At 48.2% G+C, this 21,797-nt stretch overlaps 6 protein-coding genes across 6 annotated transcripts; 4 read left to right on the top strand and 2 right to left on the bottom strand.

Moving 5' to 3' along the window:
- Positions 1–1,154: 1,154 nt before the first annotated feature.
- N7509_013462 (Zn(II)2Cys6 transcription factor) lies at positions 1,155–3,322 on the bottom strand (the record flags this gene model as incomplete). Its single annotated transcript, XM_056638099.1, has 3 exons — positions 1,155–2,795; positions 2,859–3,163; positions 3,226–3,322. 3 exons carry the CDS (start codon positions 3,320–3,322, stop codon positions 1,155–1,157), a joined length of 2,043 nt encoding a protein of 680 aa, XP_056481606.1.
- Positions 3,323–3,842: 520 nt separating this feature from the next.
- N7509_013461 (MDR family MFS transporter) lies at positions 3,843–5,820 on the top strand (the record flags this gene model as incomplete). The annotated part of the gene is made up of 4 exons (XM_056638098.1): positions 3,843–4,091; positions 4,245–4,801; positions 4,905–5,452; positions 5,516–5,820. 4 exons carry the CDS (start codon positions 3,843–3,845, stop codon positions 5,818–5,820), a joined length of 1,659 nt encoding a protein of 552 aa, XP_056481605.1.
- Positions 5,821–9,116: 3,296 nt separating this feature from the next.
- N7509_013460 (carbonic anhydrase family protein) lies at positions 9,117–9,995 on the top strand (the record flags this gene model as incomplete). The annotated part of the gene is made up of 2 exons (XM_056638097.1): positions 9,117–9,564; positions 9,625–9,995. The coding sequence occupies 2 exons, from the start codon at positions 9,117–9,119 to the stop codon at positions 9,993–9,995; spliced, it is 819 nt and encodes a 272-aa protein (XP_056481604.1).
- Positions 9,996–12,343: 2,348 nt separating this feature from the next.
- Positions 12,344–13,920, top strand: N7509_013459 (uncharacterized protein; the record flags this gene model as incomplete). The annotated part of the gene is made up of 4 exons (XM_056638096.1): positions 12,344–12,479; positions 12,569–12,672; positions 12,741–13,619; positions 13,675–13,920. 4 exons carry the CDS (start codon positions 12,344–12,346, stop codon positions 13,918–13,920), a joined length of 1,365 nt encoding a protein of 454 aa, XP_056481603.1.
- A 1,454-nt stretch (positions 13,921–15,374) lies between these two features.
- N7509_013458 (uncharacterized protein) lies at positions 15,375–18,759 on the bottom strand (the record flags this gene model as incomplete). Its single annotated transcript, XM_056638095.1, has 4 exons — positions 15,375–16,034; positions 16,091–18,158; positions 18,219–18,484; positions 18,550–18,759. The coding sequence occupies 4 exons, from the start codon at positions 18,757–18,759 to the stop codon at positions 15,375–15,377; spliced, it is 3,204 nt and encodes a 1,067-aa protein (XP_056481602.1).
- Positions 18,760–19,224: 465 nt separating this feature from the next.
- N7509_013457 (uncharacterized protein) lies at positions 19,225–21,197 on the top strand (the record flags this gene model as incomplete). The annotated part of the gene is made up of 5 exons (XM_056638094.1): positions 19,225–19,464; positions 19,874–20,139; positions 20,265–20,426; positions 20,659–20,735; positions 20,992–21,197. The coding sequence occupies 5 exons, from the start codon at positions 19,225–19,227 to the stop codon at positions 21,195–21,197; spliced, it is 951 nt and encodes a 316-aa protein (XP_056481601.1).
- Positions 21,198–21,797: the final 600 nt, after the last annotated feature.

Genomic DNA, 21,797 nt, shown 5'->3' with positions numbered 1-21,797 from the left:
AGTGCCGCTTCAATTGAGTAAAAGAGGCTGACGTTCTAGAGCAGTTGTGAATAACCTTGGAAGGAGCCTGGGAGTGGTGAATAATTTACTAGTCCCACTACGGGGTTTACTCATACCCACCCTCACTAGATGAGAGCTCGCGTTACTGAGATAATCAACGTCGGCGTTAAGCTTGACAAGCTAGTAATTTCTTTTTCTTTCGGTCCATAGATTTTCAGATGCCCGTGCTAGTAGCTTCTAGCTCCGTTCGTAGCTTGGAATCTCAAGAAAATATTGTATATCCTGGGATTGGGCGTTTCTGTAGTCGAGTTTCCTCAAGCCAGTCTAGCAGAGGTTAGTAGGGTAAAATTTACTGTCCAATGACTAGTATTATAAAACTATTGTTTAAAAAAAAAGCTGTTTCTTGAACCAAGTCGCGAATTACTGTTAGAAACAGATACTGTTAGTAAGAGTTATATAATATAGCCAGTAGGTACTAGTGGTAAAAGAAAGTTAAAGATAGGTTAAAAGTAAGTAATTTAATAGTTTATATTACTAACTAATAATACAAAAAACTCTACTAACAAAAGTATTGCCTGCAAGCCCAGGCCCAAAGCAGCGCACAAAGCAGCAAACGTCAACCAACACGCAGAAAAGCAGTAAATAACACATGCAGAAAGCAAACTATCGTATCTCAGTAACTTGAAGACGTAATAAAGAGCACAACTTGAAGGCTATCTGCAGTCGGTGGTGTCTCACACTACTCGAATAAGTTTCACTCCATTGGACCCTCTCTTTTGCCGATCAATGCCCTGAATCTAATATTTCTAGCGCGCATCCGGCCGAATACGCCCAAAGCAAATACGTACGGTGATGAGAAAGCTACAGGGGTCGGAACAGATTGCAATTCTCGGAGGTGGGCGGACTATATGGCTGCTGAAAATGATCTTTTTTGATTCGGGCAGATGCAGAGATAGGCACTAGGCTGGTAACTTTTGAGACTCGCGAGGTCTCTTTAACGACCTCATACACCGGGAGGAAAAACCTCGGAAATCATATTATGAGTCACACTCGCCGTGCGAAAGACCGCCCGGTCGTCTGTTTTCATCGTAATTCACAAGGACTAAAACTTCATGCGACTGTGGAGCAAAACAGCTGACAGCAATTCAAATACACTACAATCCCAAGTCCCAGTCATCTCCAAAGTTAGATAGAAACGGAGGTAGAGCCGTCAGGTCAATGTCGAATGTCCAAGGATCATCATTCATGTTGATTCCTGTACCGGCTTCCTCTGCGGTCTGACCGGCTCCATCGTTATTGCTTGCCGTGTTATATTGACCCGCGGGTAAAGTGTTCTCGCATACAGGGTGCCCAGCGGTGGTCTGATTCAAAAGCCTTTCACTATCTTTGTCGGTATTTCGATGGAGTGAAAACGTGCCGAAGTAAGGAATTTCAATCTTAATGCGTCCTTGTTCTGCCCCTTGAAGAGTGGGTGTCTTCAGGAACTTGAAGTATACTGGCTGGTTTTCCACGAGTATAGCCACCAATGTCTCTAGTGCAACGAGTCCACGGCTAGCAACTTTGTCTCCATGCTCGCGACCCTTGTGTTCCCGCAGGCTAAACATGACAAGATTCAAGCGTGCGAAATCCTGCCCTCTGTAATCCTGGGGGTCATTCAAACTCAACATATCAACCACCAATGTCACTGCAGCCGTAAATGCTTGAAAATCAAGAGACCTGCAGCAGAAGCTGTCTAATGTCAGATCTCGAATCCCTGTGTAACAAGTAATCATCTCCCGAGAGGCTTTCAGGCATGACGTCCTATTGTACTCATATTGACCTGGGATACTCGATTTGCATAGAAAAGGCAGATGCAGCCAAGCGGTCAGTTGATGAAACCAGAGACTTGTCATAAGCTTTGCATAAACCTCTGGTGCGTGGATTGCCTTGCCACTGAGAGGATTCAAAATTGGAGATTTGGTCAACTCAGGGTCAATTTTACGAAGGTCGATATCTATACTCTGTGTCATGCGTACCATAACCGGGTCGATGTCTCGGAATTTCTGGTTTCGCTCAATTAATGAGCCGGCGATCCGACAAAGAGCATCCATTGTAACCGAATTGGTTGTCTGGATGCTTCGGTATTCTGGCGCCAGTGCGGCGTCTCCGATTCCATGGTGCATTCCCAACATTAACGAAAGATAGCGATCACCGTGGATTATGTGGCTCCATATCACTTTAGCCCTAGAGTCCAGCCCTGAAAGACACCCGGCAGTTTGGATTCGAGAGTGCAGACCGATTATCTGAGCGATGTTGATAGCTCGTCTATATGACAGCCAAGCACTCCGGAGCCTCCCATCATTGTTATGAATAATTGCTTGTAGGATCAAACACTCAAGTCCGTCAAGACTGCTCAGCATAGCGTCGTCAAAGTCTTTCGAGTTTCCAGTCACCGACATATACTGCGCAATAAGCTGTCTTGGAGAGCAAGGGAGCTGGAGGGATTCCAGGTCATAGCGCGCTGGAAGCTGTTGAAGACACAAAGCAACCTGGAGTAGGCACTTTGCGATCATGGCCGGGTGGCTAGTAGGCAGCTCCGATAGTGGGATGGGGAGTAGCGACCTCTCTTCGTCCTGAAAGCATTGGCTGCGGAGCAACCACCAAGAAATGCTCGCATCTTTCAAACGTTCAAACGTCACGTGGTTCGGTGGCATCAGTGCCAGTAGATTCTGTCGCAAGTTGTTTTTGTTCCGCTCAGTTGTATTCCCGAAATAAGTAGCTTGAAGCCTCACGGTGTGATCCTGTCGGCCGCCTAACTAAATTCGAATTCAGCCATTCATATTCTAAGCAGGAACCTCTTTCCGAAACTCAGAGCTCACCAATTCATTTTGGAAAAGTGATAGGGCTGGCGCGTTGTCGTGCACCGGCGTTCCCGGTTCGGGGCTTCCCAGCGGCGTAGCAAACTCCGGGTGAGTGGCATCATCCTCAAAAACCTCTAGTTTGTTGACAACCTTTTCTAGAAGCCTTTCCATACGAGCCATGCGTTCATTCAAATTTGAACGATCGGACTCTTTTTCTGGTTCGGGCAGACTCTGGCTTCGACAAGGGGTGCCACGATATATGCATTCCCTGCAGGTGGTATCCCCATCGAGCGCAAAATGGCAGCGAACCTTTCGATGTTTGCCTGAATCGAAAGTTAGTATGTTTTTTCAATCGCCGATTTTAGTTGCTCGGTCAATTACTTACACTCCCAGCAGCTGCGGGTTCCCTTTCGAACTTTCTTTCGAGGTGGCTCCTGGTCCTCCAGCGAGTCTAACTCGTCACGGCGTCTCGGGGATTGCATTTTCCGCACCGAAGGAAAAGGGTAATGACAGGAAATTTTCTCGTTTATGGTGTATGGGAAGTAGTAAGTCCACGCTAGTAATGTACTCGGAACACGTCAATGCAGGCTGGCATCAACACGCAGGCTAAGGCGTGGTGTCCGCGAATGGTTGCTTCAGTTCTCCTCCCTTGATGAAGAAAAAGCTTAGCAAGGGGTCTAGAAAGTTAGGAATACAACATTTAGCATACTACATACCTTCTGAGTGGTTTATCTCGACTGGGGTACAGGTTGCACCTCCTGCGATTCGATCTTGTTGTCAAAGGTAGGACCGGCGCCTTTCTCCGCCGACGCGGCGGAAGTTTGCAAAGAGATGACTCAGCAGCTGTTTCTCTTCCGCCGACTCGGCGGAATATCAACGTCAACAGAGAACCAATCTTGAACTTTTAAAGCACCAATCCCTCACAGTCATGGATATTTTTATTGCACCCAGGTCTGACTTTGCTTTCTTCATTTTTGAACTTTCAAGTTTCCATAGGTGGCGATGTCTACTAGGCTGCCCCAACAGCATATTGGACCCGACGGTGCCCCAATATCAACTCCCATTTCTGGGACATCTCCCATTTACAAGAATTATCACCATGCAGCCACATCTAGTGGCAAGGAGGATGCCGAAAGAAACGCGGATCATGTTTTCCAAACTGTTTACGACGAAGTGGCCGCGCCGGAACCGAACAAGAGAGGACTCGCGCTCCTCATGATTGTCGTGGCACTGGCTTTGAGCATGTTCCTTGTCAGCTAAACCCCCGTTTGGTCGTCTTACTGGGTCAATGGCTAATACTAGTATCACTTCACAGGTATCTCTAGATATGGTGGGCAATTTCCCGGCATCTTCTGTCAAAGCGACCTTGAAAATCGATAATTCTGACCATCGGCGCATCACTAGACCATTGTTGCGACAGCAATTCCAAGGATTACGGATGAATTCGGTGGAATTGATCTGGTAGGTTGGTATGGTTCAGCCTTTTTTATCACTTTAGGCGGGTTTCAGGCTGCGTGGGGCAAAGTATACAAATACTTTCCGTTAAAGCTATCTTTCCTGATCGCAATTGTGCTTTTCGAGATTGGAAGCTTAATTTGCGGTAAGTCAACACTATACCACCTGCTCCATATCCGTATTCTATCGACTCACAAAAATCCGCTGTTAGGAGTTGCACCCAATAGCCTTGCGCTGATTATTGGCCGAGCTATCACGGGTGTTGGAGGTGCTGGCATTTCTTCGGGCGCCTTCACCATCATTGCATTTTCTGCTCCTCCAAAACAACGACCTGCGTATATCGGAATTCTCGGCGCCTCATATGGAATTGCAGCGGCTGTAGGGCCGCTTATTGGCGGAGCTTTTACTAGTCATGCTACGTGGAGGTGGTGCTTCTATATCAACCTGCCGATCGGAGGTGTCTCGGCGGTGATCATCTCTCTGTTCTACACGCCACCTCCTGCATCGTCACTTTCAAACCAACCATTGAGGGAGAAGATTCTACAAATGGACCTTCCTGGTGCCTTTCTTCTCATCGGAGCTATGGTATGTTATGCTCTGGCTCTTCAGTGGGGCGGAATATCGCGCCCCTGGGGGGAGTTCCACTGTTATCGGCACCTTGGTTGGCTTCGCAGCCTTGCTTGGCGCCTATATCTTCATTCAATGGTGGCAAAAAGATCGAGCCTCTATGGTCGGCCGTCTGTTTGAACGGAATGTGATTGTTGCGATGATCTACATCGACCTTCTAGCAGGAACATTCTTCCTCCTGGTCTATTACCTTCCGATTTACTTCCAGGTTGTTTCAGGAGTATCTGCAGCGGAAAGTGGTATCAGAAACCTGCCCTTGATCCTCGCGCAGAGTGTTGCAACGGTTTTGTCAGGGGTCGCATTGAGCAAATTTGATCGACCTCTGCCCTTCCTCTTGCTTGGGGCCGGGCTCACAGCTATCGGGTCCGGGCTACTGTACACATTGGACATCGATTCTTCGGCGGGAGTGTGGGTTGGATACCAGATCCTCGCCGGTGTCGGGGTTGGCTGGTGCTTCCAAGTCCCCATTGTTACTGCGCAAGCAACCGCTGCACCCTCCGATCTCCCTTCGGTGACTGCTATGGTACTAAGTAAGTTCATTCATGTTTTTGCCTTGCTTCCGGAATTTTCTTATTAATTCTCATCTCTTATAGCTGTCCAAACGCTCGGTGGCTCTGTCTTCGTCTCTGCGGGGCAGTCCGCTCTTGATAATGTCCTGCTGAGAAGTATTTCAATACTCCCCGGAATCGACTCGTCGGGGGTTTTAAGAACAGGCGCTACTGGATTACGCAATGCATTCGGCCCCGAACAGTTGCCAGGAATATTAACTGCTTACATGAAAGGCATTCGAGCCGCATTGCTTGTGGCGGTGATCGCATCCAGCCTGGCAACTCTCGTTGGTATGGGAATTCGGCGGGCAAGGCTTGGTGGGATTTCGCCATCTGCTGTACCCGTCTAAAATGGCGTCCTCGTGGTTCGATTTTATTTTAGCAAATGGATTGCTTCTCATCCTTCCGCCCTGATCCGGGGGCGAGATATGCATAGATATCCCCATTCTCTCAAAGGATCGCACAATAATGTGACCCTTTCCTAGAAATGAGCTATCAGACAAAGACGAAGTCAGTTCAGGTTCATAGCTGGAAGCCACCCTGAATTTCAGAAATGCACTTGATGAGAGAGAGGCCCTAGGGCACAATAATTATCTTTGCAAGAGGTTTCACTGCTGTCTTCCACCGGACTTTTTGGCGGGCGGGCTTTGCTGAGAACTCGATTTTGAATCCTTGTATCAACACACTTATTTTTACTTTCCTCTTCCCTTCGATCAATTGTTTCATTTACGGGCGTTCTTTTTCTGATCAACACTGTGTTCGCAACACTCTCACCAGCGAAAACCTGCCAGAGATTTTGAAATATCACGATGATGTTTCTTCGTTTCTGAATATGTTGCCAATATGGATGGGAGTGATCTTAGACCTGCCGAGAGCTAAAGTTAGACGCAATCCCACATCACGATCATGTGCGACTCGTACCTGGGCAAATTTCTATTCCATCTCGTATCATCGTGGTGTTTATGACCCGTTACCTAACATCTCCTGGGTGGCTGCATGAGAAGATAAGAGTAAGTAGGATAGAAATCCACGACATCAATCGGAAGATCGTCAGTCAAGTTTCTGATTACAGTAAAATGTGACGATAATGAATGAGATGACATTGGATTATTTTGATAAGTCTGTTCAGAAATATTGGCGAAATTTCCAGTCACCGGCGATGAGGAATGCGGCAATGGCAAACTCATACCGGTCAAAAAAAAGGCGCAAAACGTAATGGGTGGCTTGTCAATTCACATGTTGGGCCTAGCGATCCTACCGGGTCTCAATCTGGCTTCCTATTTCCAACGACCGTAGAAAGGGTTGTCTCCGGTAAGCCTCAGCTCTCAACGGTCGGATATAGCATTTAGTGAGTTCTCGGCAAACGCTAATTTCGCCGCCTCGTGCACTGCCCACAAAGTTCAACATATAACTAACTAGCCACATATAACTAACTAGCCGGCATGAAAGGGGAAAGACTTATAACAATATTTGGCGAAATCTAAATTTGCGTCGAATTAATTGTACTCTTCTCGCAACTCAGTCTTTCAGCAAACTGTGTGCGATAGTCACGAGGAATTTCTCTGGTGGACACTAGCTCAGGACTCTCGATGCAATGCCAAGATAGCCCGGACTAGATCTTTCCTTTTATCGCCGTCGATGCCGTGTGCATGTTTTGCCTCTCTCTCCACTTACCCCGTGAATAATATGGCGAACTTCGGTCCTGGGTCCGGGGCGCCCATTCCCGCGGGGACTTACTATTGTGACCCAATTTGCGTTGTATGGAGAATCCCCGGAAAGAAAAATATAAGATCTAGGCCAAGTTTTGAAAACTTGCTTCGATTATCTGAGCCTTGGCAGAATACCCCTCGGCTGGGTTACATTTTATATGGCATGATGCGTGCCAAGTGCCTCGTTTCGCCTTTTTGCCAAGACTCTTAATGGACAGGAATCCCCTTTTACTCTTTCATAGTGCCTTGGTTAATCTATACCCGACTACACAATGAAGAATTTAATTTAGTATTCAATCAAGATGGAGGGACCCCTCCTCAACCCGTCTTGGCTATTGCTATAATTAACCTTCTGGATCGGCCTCGACAAGAGGGGTTGACCACGCGATAATAAACCGTCAACGTTCAATCGAGCTAGGGCCGTTTTCATGCCAAGCCTATGAACTAATTTGGGCAGTGATTCCTTGCACTCATGTTTGCTTCCGAGGTCAATAATGATGGAAAGACCGGGCACATATATGGTGCACATTGTTCGCATAAATTGACCGTGAAGACACTCTCAACTTTGATGCAAAGGGGTTTAGACAAACTTCAAAGAAATGAACATAGTCGAAAAAGAAAGAAGCAACAAAATTCCGCGTCGAGGAGATCTGTAACGCTCTGCTGGCTTTATTTCCGGAATGGTGTCTTGAGCTGTCTGCAAACTGCTCATTTCGGAAATCCACGGGAACCTGAACGAGAAGATATCGTACCCCCCCCCCCCATCAATGAGGGGCCGCACTATACAATTCTTGGAAACGGTCCATTTTTTTCAAAAGAGATATCACTTGGCTACTCTAGGAAATACTGTCAAACTAATTTCCTTGTCAGTCTACAACTCTCAATCTTCAAAGACATTTCTCGTGTAATACGCTAAGCTACCTAGCCATATTGTTCCGTACTGGCTTGGATTCTCAGGTCCCCTGTACTTTTTTCTTTAATCACTGCGCATGGCCCACACGGCGATTCCATTGCCCCGGTGCACAAGAGTTATGGAGCCCAACCCATTTATTTACCTTCAACATTATGCTGCAAATTGACTCTTGGCCCGTTTGTCTTAGCTGCTTTGAGTCCTCCCTTTTCCCTTCCAGAGGGGTGATTCAAGCTTGTTACGAGCTCTAGTTTACATGTAATATGGGGCTATTTCAGTCTTGCGGGGCCTATTATCAACGTGAGATTGCGCAGACCCCATGTTATAAACTCAATATTCGTACCATTTGGAATGCCATTTGCCCTAACTGCTCGATCCACGAGCGTATATCTCTTATGGGTTGTTTACTCCCGGGCTTGCCGATACCCTTTGACCCGCCGGTCAGGGTTTCTCATATCCACAAACCCCTACTTCTTACAAAACCGATCTTCTCCGAGATGGATTTCAGTAGCGTCAGCCTTAACAGGTATTGATCATTACGAGTATGGAACCCAAACTTTAGAATTTCTCATAGATTCCGGACGAACCACGCAAGTGGGAATCTTCTGTGGTGCTCCGAGAGGTGGGCGACACGGGATCGCAGATGGGGCTTTAGCACACTATAATGGAGCCTTTCCAGAACTAGACACACCAATAGAAACGAAATGACTCCACACTCAGCTCTCTGTGTCGTAAATAAGGACAAAACAGGTCCAATTCCAGTCGATCTCAACTAAAAGAGGGACAATAGAGGCTTTTTCTCATCTCCCAAATCGGCGCCACCAGATTCCCCATCAGAGAGCGGGCCTGCTTGAGATCCATTTTGCGGAGCATGCACGATTATTATTACAGCCATTGTATTATGTTATTGCGCAAATGGATAAATCTCGGTAACGCCGAGTTCCAGCGCAAAATATAAAAGCCTCCAAGTGCCGGCAATTGAGATCGAATCTGATTATCCATATTTTTCATCTTAATTCCATTCAAAATGAAGGTTTCTGCTTCTATCCTCACCTTCGTCGCTGCGGCGTCCGCTTCTTGCCTCCGTGGCACCTCGCTCCTCCCTCGTTCCGCTGATGGAAAGGTTGCGGCCAACTCTTTCAACTACACCAACACCGGTGGTCCCCTGAACTGGTACGGACTGGACTCAGCCAACTCCGCCTGCTCTAAGGGCAAGAACCAGTCTCCCATTGTCATCGACACTGAGGACATTGACTACGCCAAGGCTAGCGACATTCACTTCCACGTCCCCCATGCCAACGCAGCCAAGTTCGAGAACCTGGGCTCCGGCCTCGAGGTTGTCCTGACCAACGGTACCCTCACTACCAAGGACAACACCTACAAGCTGGCTCAGTTCCACTTCCACACTCCCAGCGAGCACCGCATCAATGAGGAGTACTACCCCATGGAGGTTCACTTCGTCTTCGAGAGCTCTGGTAAGTCCACTCCGAGATCTAAATATCAATGGACTGGAGCATTATTCTAACAATAAACAGCTAGCGATATTGCCGTTGTTGGCTTCGTCTTCGAGCTTTCCCAGTTCGGTTACTCAACTCCTCTTTTCGACAATGTCTTCGCTCACATTGATGACATTGCCAGCCCCGGCACTTACACCATGACCAACAACCTGGACTTCTCTGCCCTGACTGGCCACCTGAACTCCCACGGTATCTACCAGTACTCCGGCTCTCTCACCACCCCTCCTTGCTCTGAGAGCGTTGCTTGGTTCCTCAGCACCGAGCCTTTGCCTCTGAACGTCCAGAGCTACAACGCCGTTAAGCACATCCTGAAGTACAACGCCCGTTACACTCAGAATGCGCTGGGCCAGGACAACCTCCTCGAGGTTGCCGCCAACGAGCTGAACTAAGCCTTGGATGCCAAAAATATGAATTCTGCTACTGGGGTCCAGATATGGATCATTTGGAGTACTTGGGGCCGTTGACTGGCGGCTGTTGTGATCAACAGTTGATTGATGTTGATTTACTGTACAGATACATTTTTAATCTATAATGGAATAAACAGAAAGGGGTAAGGACCTCCTTGATCGAAAATTTCCGGCCCATGTACTGCGTACCGGTAGATTGGAGCGATGTGTAATGATGTGGATGCTCGCGGAATTTCGCGATCAAAGCGGGGGCAAGATTGGCTTGGCCAGGAGAAAAAAGGGCTTGATGGAGACAAGCGTTTGGCTCTCACTAGTCCTAGATCTGAGAGGCAGAGTGGAGCCCGAGATCGTAAATGTTCGGAAAACTTTTCACAACCTCCGTAGATAGGTGGTCAGACCCCCTGAACATCGTCAAGGATACCCTTAGAGCCGCTCAACCCCGGTTTAATTTATGTTTTTTTTTCTCCTTTTTGTAGTACATTATTTCTTATAAGAACTTATATAATTTGCTTTGGAGGCTTCCCTTGTGGAATTGCAATAGCCTTGTCCGGATGTCTCCATCTTCGGTTCCATTCTACCGGGAATTACAGAAAACAATTTCGTCTGTATTCAGCCCTGAGCCGCAGATCTTCTCTCGAACTGCAGGTACGAGATCCAGCTCGGCATTTTTACGCCACTGACGACCCACAATATTCCGTCTCTGCGCTAGACCGGGCAGTCCGGAGCACACAAAGGGCAAACCCTCGTGAACGCGTGATCGCATGAACGCATGGTCCTCCCGGGCCCCTGGGATAGGTTCGTTTGACTCGACTCTCCTTCCCCCTCTGTAAGCTCCCTCGCCCCTGTTTAAGCCCTGGGTATTCCCAAAAAGTCAATACGAGTACGGAGTACGAAGTAAATGATACCCTTCTGACCTCGATTTTCCTGCATAAATTTATGTGCACAAAGGAATTGAGCTCCCTAGAGAGTGAGGTACAAAAATGACTGGGTGGTGATTCCTCGTGTGGATTCCAGCTGTAGCCCTGTGTCAACCAATAATAAAACATAAGACATGTGCACGTTTTTACTGTGAACGGCACCTCGGTTTAGGCTAGGATTCTCATGATGATCACAGGTTAGTCTTGCAATAATCACTCCATTGTCGTAATATCGATGCGTGGAGGATGCTACTACGTGCTAGAAAGACCGAGCTTTCTCGTAGGGGGTTTGCTAATTTCCACCCGTGTGGTCACTTTCAAGAGTTACTAGTAGTAGACAAGACAGCGATTATCTGAGCTTGCAGCATAGCATATCGTTGGAACTACCCCGCTTCGGCAGGGTCTTGAATTGATCTACTTTACGATCAAATGTGGAGTGATTCTTGCAAGGTACCCCGGATAGTTGCAGGAGAACAATCTAGTATCCGTCCTCCAAGGTTCTTACGAGCTGGTTTTGCCATAATGTCACGTCCACCTAAGGCATCTGTCAGTAAGAACAAATCTAGTAGGTAAGCAAAGAAGTACTAGTACTAGTGACAATACGACCAAATATATATATTCAAGTTGGTTTCTTCATTACATCCATGGATGTCAAGTGCGAGCATCTCCAAGGCTCTTTTTCGGGGTGGGACAGAGCGGCTTTGATAGTACAAGAAAATGCCTATATGATAAGCTCTTCGAGAAGCAATAATTTCTGACTCGATTCGAAATTAACGAGTCCAAGTTCACAATTGAGTCGTCAAAGAAAAGTTTGGAAGTTGGTTGAGTTTGGGAGATCTGGTACTTGGCATCTGGGCAGGCCCACTTGTTGGCATGCCGAGCTTCACCAAGCATTTTGAAGATATTGTGTGCTTGCATCCTTTATAGGAGGGCATTCCGGTTGTATTTTCCATGTAGCCAGCCTTATCAGTCCCATCCCCGCCCGAATTTCTCAGTTTGTGTGTCCTGGAATCTGGGGTACCCCCTACACTATTCTTCGCCTCTCGACCCCAGGCAGTCAGATCACGATGCCCCTATTTTCGGTTGCTAACTCTGCCATTTGTTGAGCTTTCACGGATTCAAACCGAATCCCGTCCAGCGATCGATCTCAGCTATGAACTAGTTGTCATCAAGAGTTCACTTTTGGAAAATTTCTGGGCCAAACAAATCGTTACATTCGGCCACTCGCGACCGAATCCGGCGCGGAGGAGAAGAAAGGAAGCCAAGAAGCCAAGAGACGTGGGGCACCAAGATCGGCCTAGATCGGCCAAGCTCAAAGATAGAGCATTCTTTGCGAACACCCCTCGCGTCAGCACGTCAGCAATTTCCCCTTGCCAGACAACACGCAGGTTGCGATCAATCGCGGTTTACACGATGTCGGAAGCTCTAGGAATCGACGAGCATGACCTGAAGGCGCAAAATCCGCGCTTTTTGCTCCGACAACCTCGTGCGCTTCAATGGTTTGAGCACGGTCGCTTGGTCAAGCGTCATGACGAGGAAAGACAAGCTGGTCAGCACACCTTCAGAGAGTGCAGTCGCACTCGTGGACGCGCGATCTGCGAATGCTGAAAATTAATTACTCGCACCTCGCGTGTACAGGTCGCTTTGAACTATTCCTCGATTTGCTATACGTCGCAATCTTATCTAACTTCGCGGATTTCCTCGCGGAAGACATTTCGGGCGCAAAACTTGTCAAATACATTGTGAGCTACCCCCCTACACGAAAAGCCGCATCCCAATCATGCAGAAACTAACCGCGATATGTCTACAGTTGGTCTTAGCTCCATCATGGCACATATGGAGCGACATTCGCGAATTGATGAACTCGTTTTACAATGATGACCTCCTTCAACGCCTTCTGATACTCTGGCTGATGGCCGTGCTGGTCGTTTACGGAAATAATGCTCCTCTGGTTGACGAAGATATCGGCGCCATGCGCGCAGCAGTCGGTTCCTACATGGTCGCCCGTGTAACGAGCAACCTGGCGCATCTTGTCTTCTCTTTCGCAAGCTATCATCATCGTCGGCAACAACGACTGTGGGTCGTTCTTTCGTCTATATGCCTGTGTATCTATATTCCTCTCTATTTCGAGGATGTATCGATTCGCGGCAAGATTGCGGCTGCTGCGGTCGCGGTATCGCTGGAGGAGTTCATTTGGGTTTTCTGCTATAGTCCCGTGGCGAAGAAGTTGCTTCGCGTGAAGTATTCAACTGCTGTGGATATTGCACATGAGATTGACCGCTTCGCGGCGTTCTACATTATTGTTCTGGGTGAATTTCTTTATCTCATTGTCAAGGGCTCAAATGCTGCCGTTGGATTTAATGAGGGCCTCCTACGTGCTATCTGGACTTTGATCATTGCTTTCTGCTTGAATTGGCTGTACACACATGCAGATGGGTCTATGGAGAGCACACATCCGCTACGACACAATATTTACACTGGGTTCTCCTTCGCTCTGATTCATCTGCCACTCATTGCTGCTCTTTTGGCAGGTGGGCACGTCGCAGCGGCTTCGGTAGCTGAAGAAGACTTTGAGGACGCGCAGCGGTGGTTGCTTTGCGAAGGTCTTGGTGTCGGAATGATGTGCCTATATTTCTTTGCTCTGATCCATGCCTGCCAAGATGAACCAGGTACATTACTGATGACAAAGGTAAGTTTTGGCTGTAACAAAGCTACGGCTTCCTTGGTTTCTGATTCAATTTTAGCACGTTCGCATCATAATGCGCCCGATCACCGGCCTCATCACCATTCTACTTCCACTTGCCCACCATCTCAACGCTACAGAGATTCTTTCAATCATAATGGCAATGTATGTGGTCTGCTTGGTTTGGGAAACTGTCGGTTCGCTCAAGAAGGGGGCTTGCTTCTTTGAGCATTGGAGCGACGTCGATTATCCTGAAACTCACCAACAAGAAGAGCAACCTAAAGACAATGAGGCCACGATGCCCTAGTCATGATAAAGCCGAATATTTGGCAGTCATATCACTTATGATGGAAATTTCACGCTGCTTCATGATAAATAGATTCAAGGGCAGAATACCTTTAGAACTGGCATGGGCCGATTCGTCACTTGCTTTTTTCGAGGGGTGTAGATATTTAAATACTAGTAGTTAATACAATTTTATGGTTTAGAATGTTATAGGAGTTTGTCTGTAGCTATATATAGCAGCCAATAATTCTGGCAACGAGACAAAGCAGATTCCCCGACATGTCTCATGTTCGGTTTTGTTATTTGCTTTCACTGTGGTCGCCTTTCATATGTGGCAGCCAACAAGTACATTGTTGGTTTTTTTATACGTAGTACTTAATATAATAAATCAATGGTTTTGCTGTGCTGATATTTGTTTCGCATGCAAACCTTCTATTTTTGTGGCCTTTGAAATCTCACATTTCGTTTATTTAAACTCCGGCTTTTTTCCTCCCTGCCCCCATCTTTATATTGAAATTTTAACCAGCATACCTGAGACCCGCAGATCACAGGTACAAAAATATCGGTCTCAAGCTCACGTCTCAGCTATACGTTCTCCAGGACATCATGGATAGTATCTACAACATACCGAAACGCGACCCCAACACTTTCGTCGAAGACCGGGAAATACTCGTTCAAACTATTTCGGGATTGGGTGATGCGTTCGATTGCAACCCCGACTTTTCCGACGAGCTTCGTGTACTCCTTGGCAACTTTTATTCGGAAGTTGAGATGTTCAGAACTGACCACCTTGGCGGGCCTGGCGTGTCCTTTTGTTTTGATGAGAGGTGCCAGATTATTAAAAGCACAGTATTCGGCGTGAATGTACTAATGAAAGCAGCGTGCTGTGCGGGTTGGGAGATAGTGAATGTATTGAAATGGATTGGAATAGCGGTTGGAAGGCTCAGGCTGGCTCCAATGTTTGGAGCCGATGAAGCTGCAGATAGCAGAGAGGAAGAAGCCGCGGAGGAGGAAAGGCTTTGGAATCCTATGGCAGGCTCTAGTATTAAGTTGTGGCCTAGTTCGAGCCTTTTGAGTGATATCTGGCTGACCATTCATTTTGCTGTACCCACCTGTATTTGCTCACAATGCATCAGTTTTCAGGAAACTCCTACACAGGCTTGATAGACCGGTCTCTTTTCAGATATCAATGTTTAAATGTTTTGGATAGGATCCATCTTCAACTCGTGGAATATCTTTAGCAACAGTATTACTGGCAGCTCATTTAGCCATAAAATGAAGCACATTATTTTCTGAAACATTTTCAATATTCTTATGAATTCTATTGATTCTTAACGATACATGGCGTTATTTAAGTTCATTTATGGACAGTATAATAAAAGCAAATCTATGTATTCATAAATCGTATGCTAGGGAATCAAAGTGTGCAAATAGCCCTCCATATGCACCAATTAGTATGAAATTCTCGTCTCGTCCTTAAACCATCGACTCTTCAGTCTTCATGCCACCAGAGGCTTGAGTCTCCGAGCGGCTCATAGAGACATAGCGATTGAAGTCTCCAAGATAGTACTGATCTCCACCCTTGTCTCCTTTTTCCTTCTGCATGCGAGCCTGGCGACGGAAGTAGACTCGCTTAAACCACTTCCACGTTTCGATACCAAGGAAGAAAAGCACTGTCTCAACGAAGACAATTCCCCACTCCCATGAGATAGCAGTGTGTTTGAAGACGCTGTGGTTGATGACGGGGATATATAAAATCGGGAAAGCAAGCACAAAGCCAGCCATAATACCCCAGAAGAGGAATCGGTTGCTCCAGATATCATACATCCACTGGGTAAAGTAGCGCTTGGATTCGGGCTTCATGCGGAAGAAGCTGCGGCGAAGATTCATCATCTCCCATGCGAGAAAGAGAGCAAACCAGGTCATACAGGTGAATGTTGTTGCTCGGGCGCGGAAGACGGTGTCACAGGTGTAGTCTGTCGAAGCGTCGTTGTATTGAGTGTTACATCCCATCGCAAGGTCGCCATCACCCCAGCGGAACATGACGAGAGCGAAGGCGGAAAGACAGAGAGCTGCCATCCACACACCGTAGACGAGTGTATCGACAATAATTTCCCAGGTAAATATACCTTGTTTCTGCGTCAAGTCAGCATTTGCATTTGGAAAATTCGGGGGATTTTCTTTCAACTTACACTCTGGGGTGGTCGGTCCATAACTTCTGGGGCCGCGGACTCCATTCCCAAGCCCATATCAGGAAGACCAGAAGTAATCATAATGATCCAAATAATCTCAACGGGAGAGATAGGGAAGACGGATTGATTGGAGTCATCCTTAAAAGCAAGACCAATGAGCAGAGTAATTGCCAAAGCAACGTTCTCAGCCAGCAGGTGCAAAACGAATTTCTGAATGTTGTCAAAAATTCTGCGGCCTTCTTCAATACCGTTGATGATTGAGGCAAAGTTGTCGTCAGTTAGAACAAGCTCTGAAGCGTCCTTGGCCACATCGGAACCATTCTGTCCCATAGCAATACCAACGTCAGCCCGCTTCAGAGAGGGCGAATCGTTCACACCATCACCAGTCATAGCGACATATCTTCCGCGGCGGTGTAAAGCATCAATCATTCGGACCTTGGTATTAGGGGCACAGCGAGCAATAACCAGTGGGAGTGTTGGCAGTGCGTCGATTTCATCTTCCGATAGTTTGTCAAAGTCATAAGCAGTCATCACCATCGCATCGGCGACGTCCTTCGCGACCATATCCATATTGGACGGGATAATTCCAACCTGCGCAGCAATTGCGCGCGCAGTACCCGGGTGATCGCCAGTAACCATGTGAACAGAAATGCCAGCCTTATAACATTGAGCAATGGCACCTGCGGTTTCAGGGCGAGGTGGGTCATACAATCCAATGAGTCCGTAGAAAACAAGATCCTTCTCGATTTCTTCGCGGGGAGGGGGTTCGTTGCTTTCCTTGTTTCCAGTATGCTCACGACCAGCCAGCGCAAGAACACGCAAACCTTCCTTAGCCAATGCCTCCATATTTTGCAGGATCTGGTCGCGGATCTCATCGGTAAGAGGGACGGGGAAGTCGGATTTCCAGTGAATAGTCGTGCAAGATTCAAGAACGCGCTCAACGGCACCCTTGCTAAAAACCATTTCCTGGGTGTTTCCTGTTTCCTCGTCGCGTTTGGCAAAAACAACCGACATCTTCTTCACACTGGAGTCAAACGGGTATTCAGCTTTTTGACGCCAAATGGGTTTCTCGCCCTTCATCAAGTGATCATTTCCCCAGTCGAAACGCCAAGCAAAAACCTGGATGGCAATATCAGTCGGTTCGCCACGGGCTTGCCATCCTTCACTGGCGGACTTGTGCAAATGTGCTAGGTTGGCGAGTGCTGCAACGTCCAGGAATGACTTCAAAAGACCACTGCCTTTCAATAGATCCTCGGGTGTAGCAGGGTCGCCGGCACGGGATTCAGCGCTCAGTTCAATAGGTGCCGCATCTGTCAGGCTTAGCTCTCCTTCCTTGGGGTCTAAGGGGTCCGTTGATGCTCCAACAGAATAGGTGCCCACAGATGGAAGCCAAGCACGCTTTGCAACCATGCGACCTTGTGTCAAGGTTCCGGTTTTATCCGAGCAAATGTTGGTGACAGCACCAAGGGCCTCGAGAGAATCCAGCTTTCGAACAATGACATGTCGCTGCACCATCTGTCTCGTTCCCATTGCCATTGTGATCGTCAGAACAACAACCAAACAAGCAGGAATCATAGCCAGGCCAGTAGCAACAGCGTAGATGATTACTTCGTTATCACCGCGCCAATCGTTCGATGCTGCGACAACAATTGCGAAGACGACTGCGATAGCAAAGAGGAGAAGCGCGAGCTTCGAGAGTTTCCGCTGGAGGGGAGTTCCGACATTGATTCCCAGAAAACGACCTATCGCGTCGGTAGTGGTCAATGTCCAGGCTTGAATGTACCAGCGCTTCTTGGTTTCGCCTTCGGGCCCACGCTTGACAGGGCGGCGTTTGGAATCGCCTCCGCGAAGGGCAGCAGCGATGGCACCAATCTCAGTCTTCATACCAGTGCCGATCACGACACCTCTGGCGCGGCCGCGGGTTACTGTGGAGGAGCTGTAGACAATATTCAAACGGTCGCCGGGGCCGGTGTCGACATCGTAGGTGGCGTCGACTTCTTTCTGGACGGGGAGAGATTCGCCAGTGAGCAGAGCTTCATCTGTTTCGAAGTTCATAGCTTCGACAAGTCTAAGAAAGGTTAACTATGAGCCATATTTCTCTGCGTCTTCACCGGGGTTTTGAACGTACCTAAGATCAGCAGGCACGGTGTCGCCAACTTTCAGCTCGGCCATATCACCGGGAACAATTTCCTGGGCGGGTACAGTTTGAGTTTTACCATCTCGAGTCACAACGCCTGTGGGCGAAGACAAAGAGCGAAGAGAATCCATTGTCTTTTCAGCGGCAAAGTCTTGGTAAACTCCAACGACGATGTTCAGCGCGATTACTGCGGCGATAAAACCACCTTCAATCCATGATTTGATACCGAAACTAACGGCCATAGCGATGATGAGAACCTGTTGGTGTTGTTAGTACATTGGGTCTTCATATTTCGCCGTCTTCCATTGAAATTTGAACTTACAAGCATCATGGCATTTGCGATCTGTCTGATGACGATCTTGGCAAAAGAGACACCCTCGTCTCCCTCCAGAACGTTGCCGCCATATTTCTCCAGGCGTTGCTTGACATCGCTCGTGGTGAGGCCATCGTCTGAGTTAGTGCCGAGCTCCTGAATCACCTCTTCATAGGTGAGACTGTGAGCCGGCTTAGAAAGGGTACTGCGTGGAAACATCGCTGGATGACTTGGAGCCTTGTGTTTGGGGGCTCTCCTTAGACATCACGCGGTGTCGAGTGTCTAGGAGTGTCCTTGTGAAGAAGGATGAGGTTGTTTTCAGATGTGGGGGTTGTGGGCGATACAAAGGGTGTTTGTAGAGTGCAGTGTGCAGTCGTATACGTCTATAGGGCTTTCTTCAAGGGGGTGTCATGTAGAAAGTATCCTCAAGAGAATGCGAGTCCATACACGTGTACACGTGGGGGGTAGGTGTGTATGTCAAGGAGAATCTACTCTTATGAAAGTAAGATTTGATCCTCGGTCTGGACTAAAGTACACTTCTGTTCAAAAGTTCCAAAGTTCTATCTTCCTTTCTTTTCCCCCCGAGGGGGATCTTGGCTGATATAAATACTTTTGTCTTGGCTCACGCCAAGAACTGTCCCAATCCAGGATTGTTCCAGGCTTCGGGTGCACCGGCCGTACCGAATGGCGAATTTGCCCGGCGATGCAAACGGGGTCCGAACCCTTCCCCAAGATTGGCTCCGAATATCTCTTACGCCAATCTGGGGAACTTCCCAACCCCCGCCTCAGCCAATCACCACATCCAACCAGAATTCGGCCTCCGGCGGACCCAACTTGGCACAGTATCTATTTTATTCCGCCGAGGCCTCGATGACGCACACGACTGGTCTCGGCGTTGGTTCGGTTATGAACCGCCACTCAGCGGTGATTGGCAGAGAGAGTCGCGGAGTGCCAAGAGCGGGATTCTCGGCGTGCCTTGGCGTTCCGCGCTGGACGAGTCTCTCCTTTTCTTCTCGGCTCATCCTGCGTTTCCTGCCTTTTCCCGACATGTCTCATTCTTGGCTCATCCTCAGCCTTCCTTGGCATCCTGCATTATGTGAGGTCTGAGAGTTCACCGCGCGGTTCAAAGCTGCCCGCCCGTCCTGGTCCATTTTCCCCTGTCTTTTGTTGTAACGACCCTCCGCTCTCCCCAGGTGGCAAATATTTGCCATCAGACTGTCCCCTCTGACATAACAAAGGATACCCCCATTCGCCTTCGATATTAGGCCATCTGACTGTCAAAAGAATGGTCCGTGTTCAATCGCTGTTGGTTATCTGCACCTTCTAGCATTAGCCTGAGCGATCCCCCAATCCACGCCATACGGGCAGGGCACACTTGACGTCCATCTCCCCGACTTTGACGTTGCAAGCGGACGATTATTGGGCGATCCGCCTCAACGTCCCTGTTCTCGTATTCCACATCTTCCTCGCGTGGACCCAGGCCTGCGGGGTCCCATGCTCCCCACTCATGTTGGAAGATGCCGCTCTTGCCCAAGGCGAGGTGATCGGGATCGTGATTGGGGCCATTGCACTGTTTTCGATAATCAGCATCCTTCCAATGTGAGTCCTGCGCTAGTTGACTGGGTCGGACACACAGACCGGTCTTGGCATACTCCCTGCCCCACTTTATGCATGCGAATCGTCTCGAAGGTTGAACAAGGCTAATACACGTTACAACTCAATAGATTTCTGGTGTGGCATCGCAGGAGGAGACAAGCTGCTGCTGCTGCTCGTCCTGTTAACCAGGCTCTTGTCTTGAGCTCTTCTATGGAACAGGTTTCCGTGGAAAGATGGCTCGAACAACAGAACACGAATAGTGACATTGAACAATATGCTGAAGATACCTGGTATGTTTAAATCCCGTCTTTTCCACCTTCCTCTTCCTCTCTCTTTCTCTTCCTTGCATCATCATTCTATTCCAAGTCATGGGTCTTAGCATTCGGTTTGGCACTGGGATTGGCACTCGCAAAGCCCCGATACCGACATCTTGGCCTGATCTAAGGATGATGTGATGCGGGGAACGCCCAGATGCCCAGGGCTGGGCCAGGGACCGAACTACCCTATGAGGCTCTCCACCAGTGCCCCATTCCCCGTCTTCACTCTAGGCGCCTGGGCATTCGGAGTTTCGGCACCTCTCCCGTTCTTTGATCTTGCGCGTCGCTTTGTCTTCCCTGTTCACATCATGCTCACGCCATGCAATGCAAATGCCATGCCTTGCCACGCCTTTCCATGCCATGCTATTCCCAAGACCCTACCTCGTTTTCGTACCAGACTTGTTTCAACTAGCAGTCTTGGCCGAAGTCCTTATCATCTGAACCATCTCCCAAGCCCAAGGCTCCCTCACCAAGTCGTCTCAGCCTCCGCGTCTCCAAGACCCTCAAGAAACTCTACAATAAGCTAATATTGTTCCAGCCCCATATGTCTCTGCTCCTTATCATCCACTCCCAATCTTGCCTACCCCAAACCCGCCCAACTACCTCGTCGCCAACCCCCCGAGCGTGATACATCACCGGACCCCTCAGACGGCTCGTGCTGTGGAGCTGCAGCTGCAGGGACCGGTCCCAGACGCGATAGTGGAATTCTCGTCCTCAATCGGTGTCATCATGCGTTTCATTTAAGCTGTTTATCCTCGTGGTTTGAGTACCGGCATTATCGCTGCCCGATCTGCCAAGCTTCCTACACACCCACTGACGCGCGACCTCAATGATAATTCGGCGCTATGAGTGATTTTATTTGGCTTGGGCGTCTTGGTGTTTATGAGACCTTCTTTTCCAATTATATCTATCTTACTTCGTACATTTTACCTGGTTAGCAGCTCAATGCTCGTCATACATATTCAATTCATTTATTTCATAGTCCATTCATTTACAACTGTAAAGGTTACTACTGCTGTGTATATCGCTCCGATCTCACATCCTTTGCTCAAGTAGAAGGACATGTGCATTGACAAATCCAGACTTCTTGTACTCGCAGCCGAACACTTACTTTCCGGTTGCTGCCGCTGCATTGGCTAGTGTCTGCATGGCTCCTGTGTTACTAGTATTTCAGCCCCCAGATTGGTCATATCAATTGTCAACAAATTGGAATCTCGCGGATAAAATCATCTCGTCCCGAGACCTTGTAATATAAACTTCCACACTCCGTTCGGCTTGTCGGCCTCAATGCGAGATGAATTGCCCAAGTCAACTTTGGGGTTTGCGACACCAACGAATTGGGCA

The sequence above is a fragment of the Penicillium cosmopolitanum genome (assembly GCF_028827165.1).
Source record: "Penicillium cosmopolitanum strain IBT 29677 chromosome Unknown utg000012l:1.0-3308103.0:1.0-3310761.0, whole genome shotgun sequence".
Lineage (NCBI taxonomy): Eukaryota > Fungi > Ascomycota > Eurotiomycetes > Eurotiales > Aspergillaceae > Penicillium > Penicillium cosmopolitanum.
This window is presented reverse-complemented; position numbering and strand designations above follow the sequence as displayed.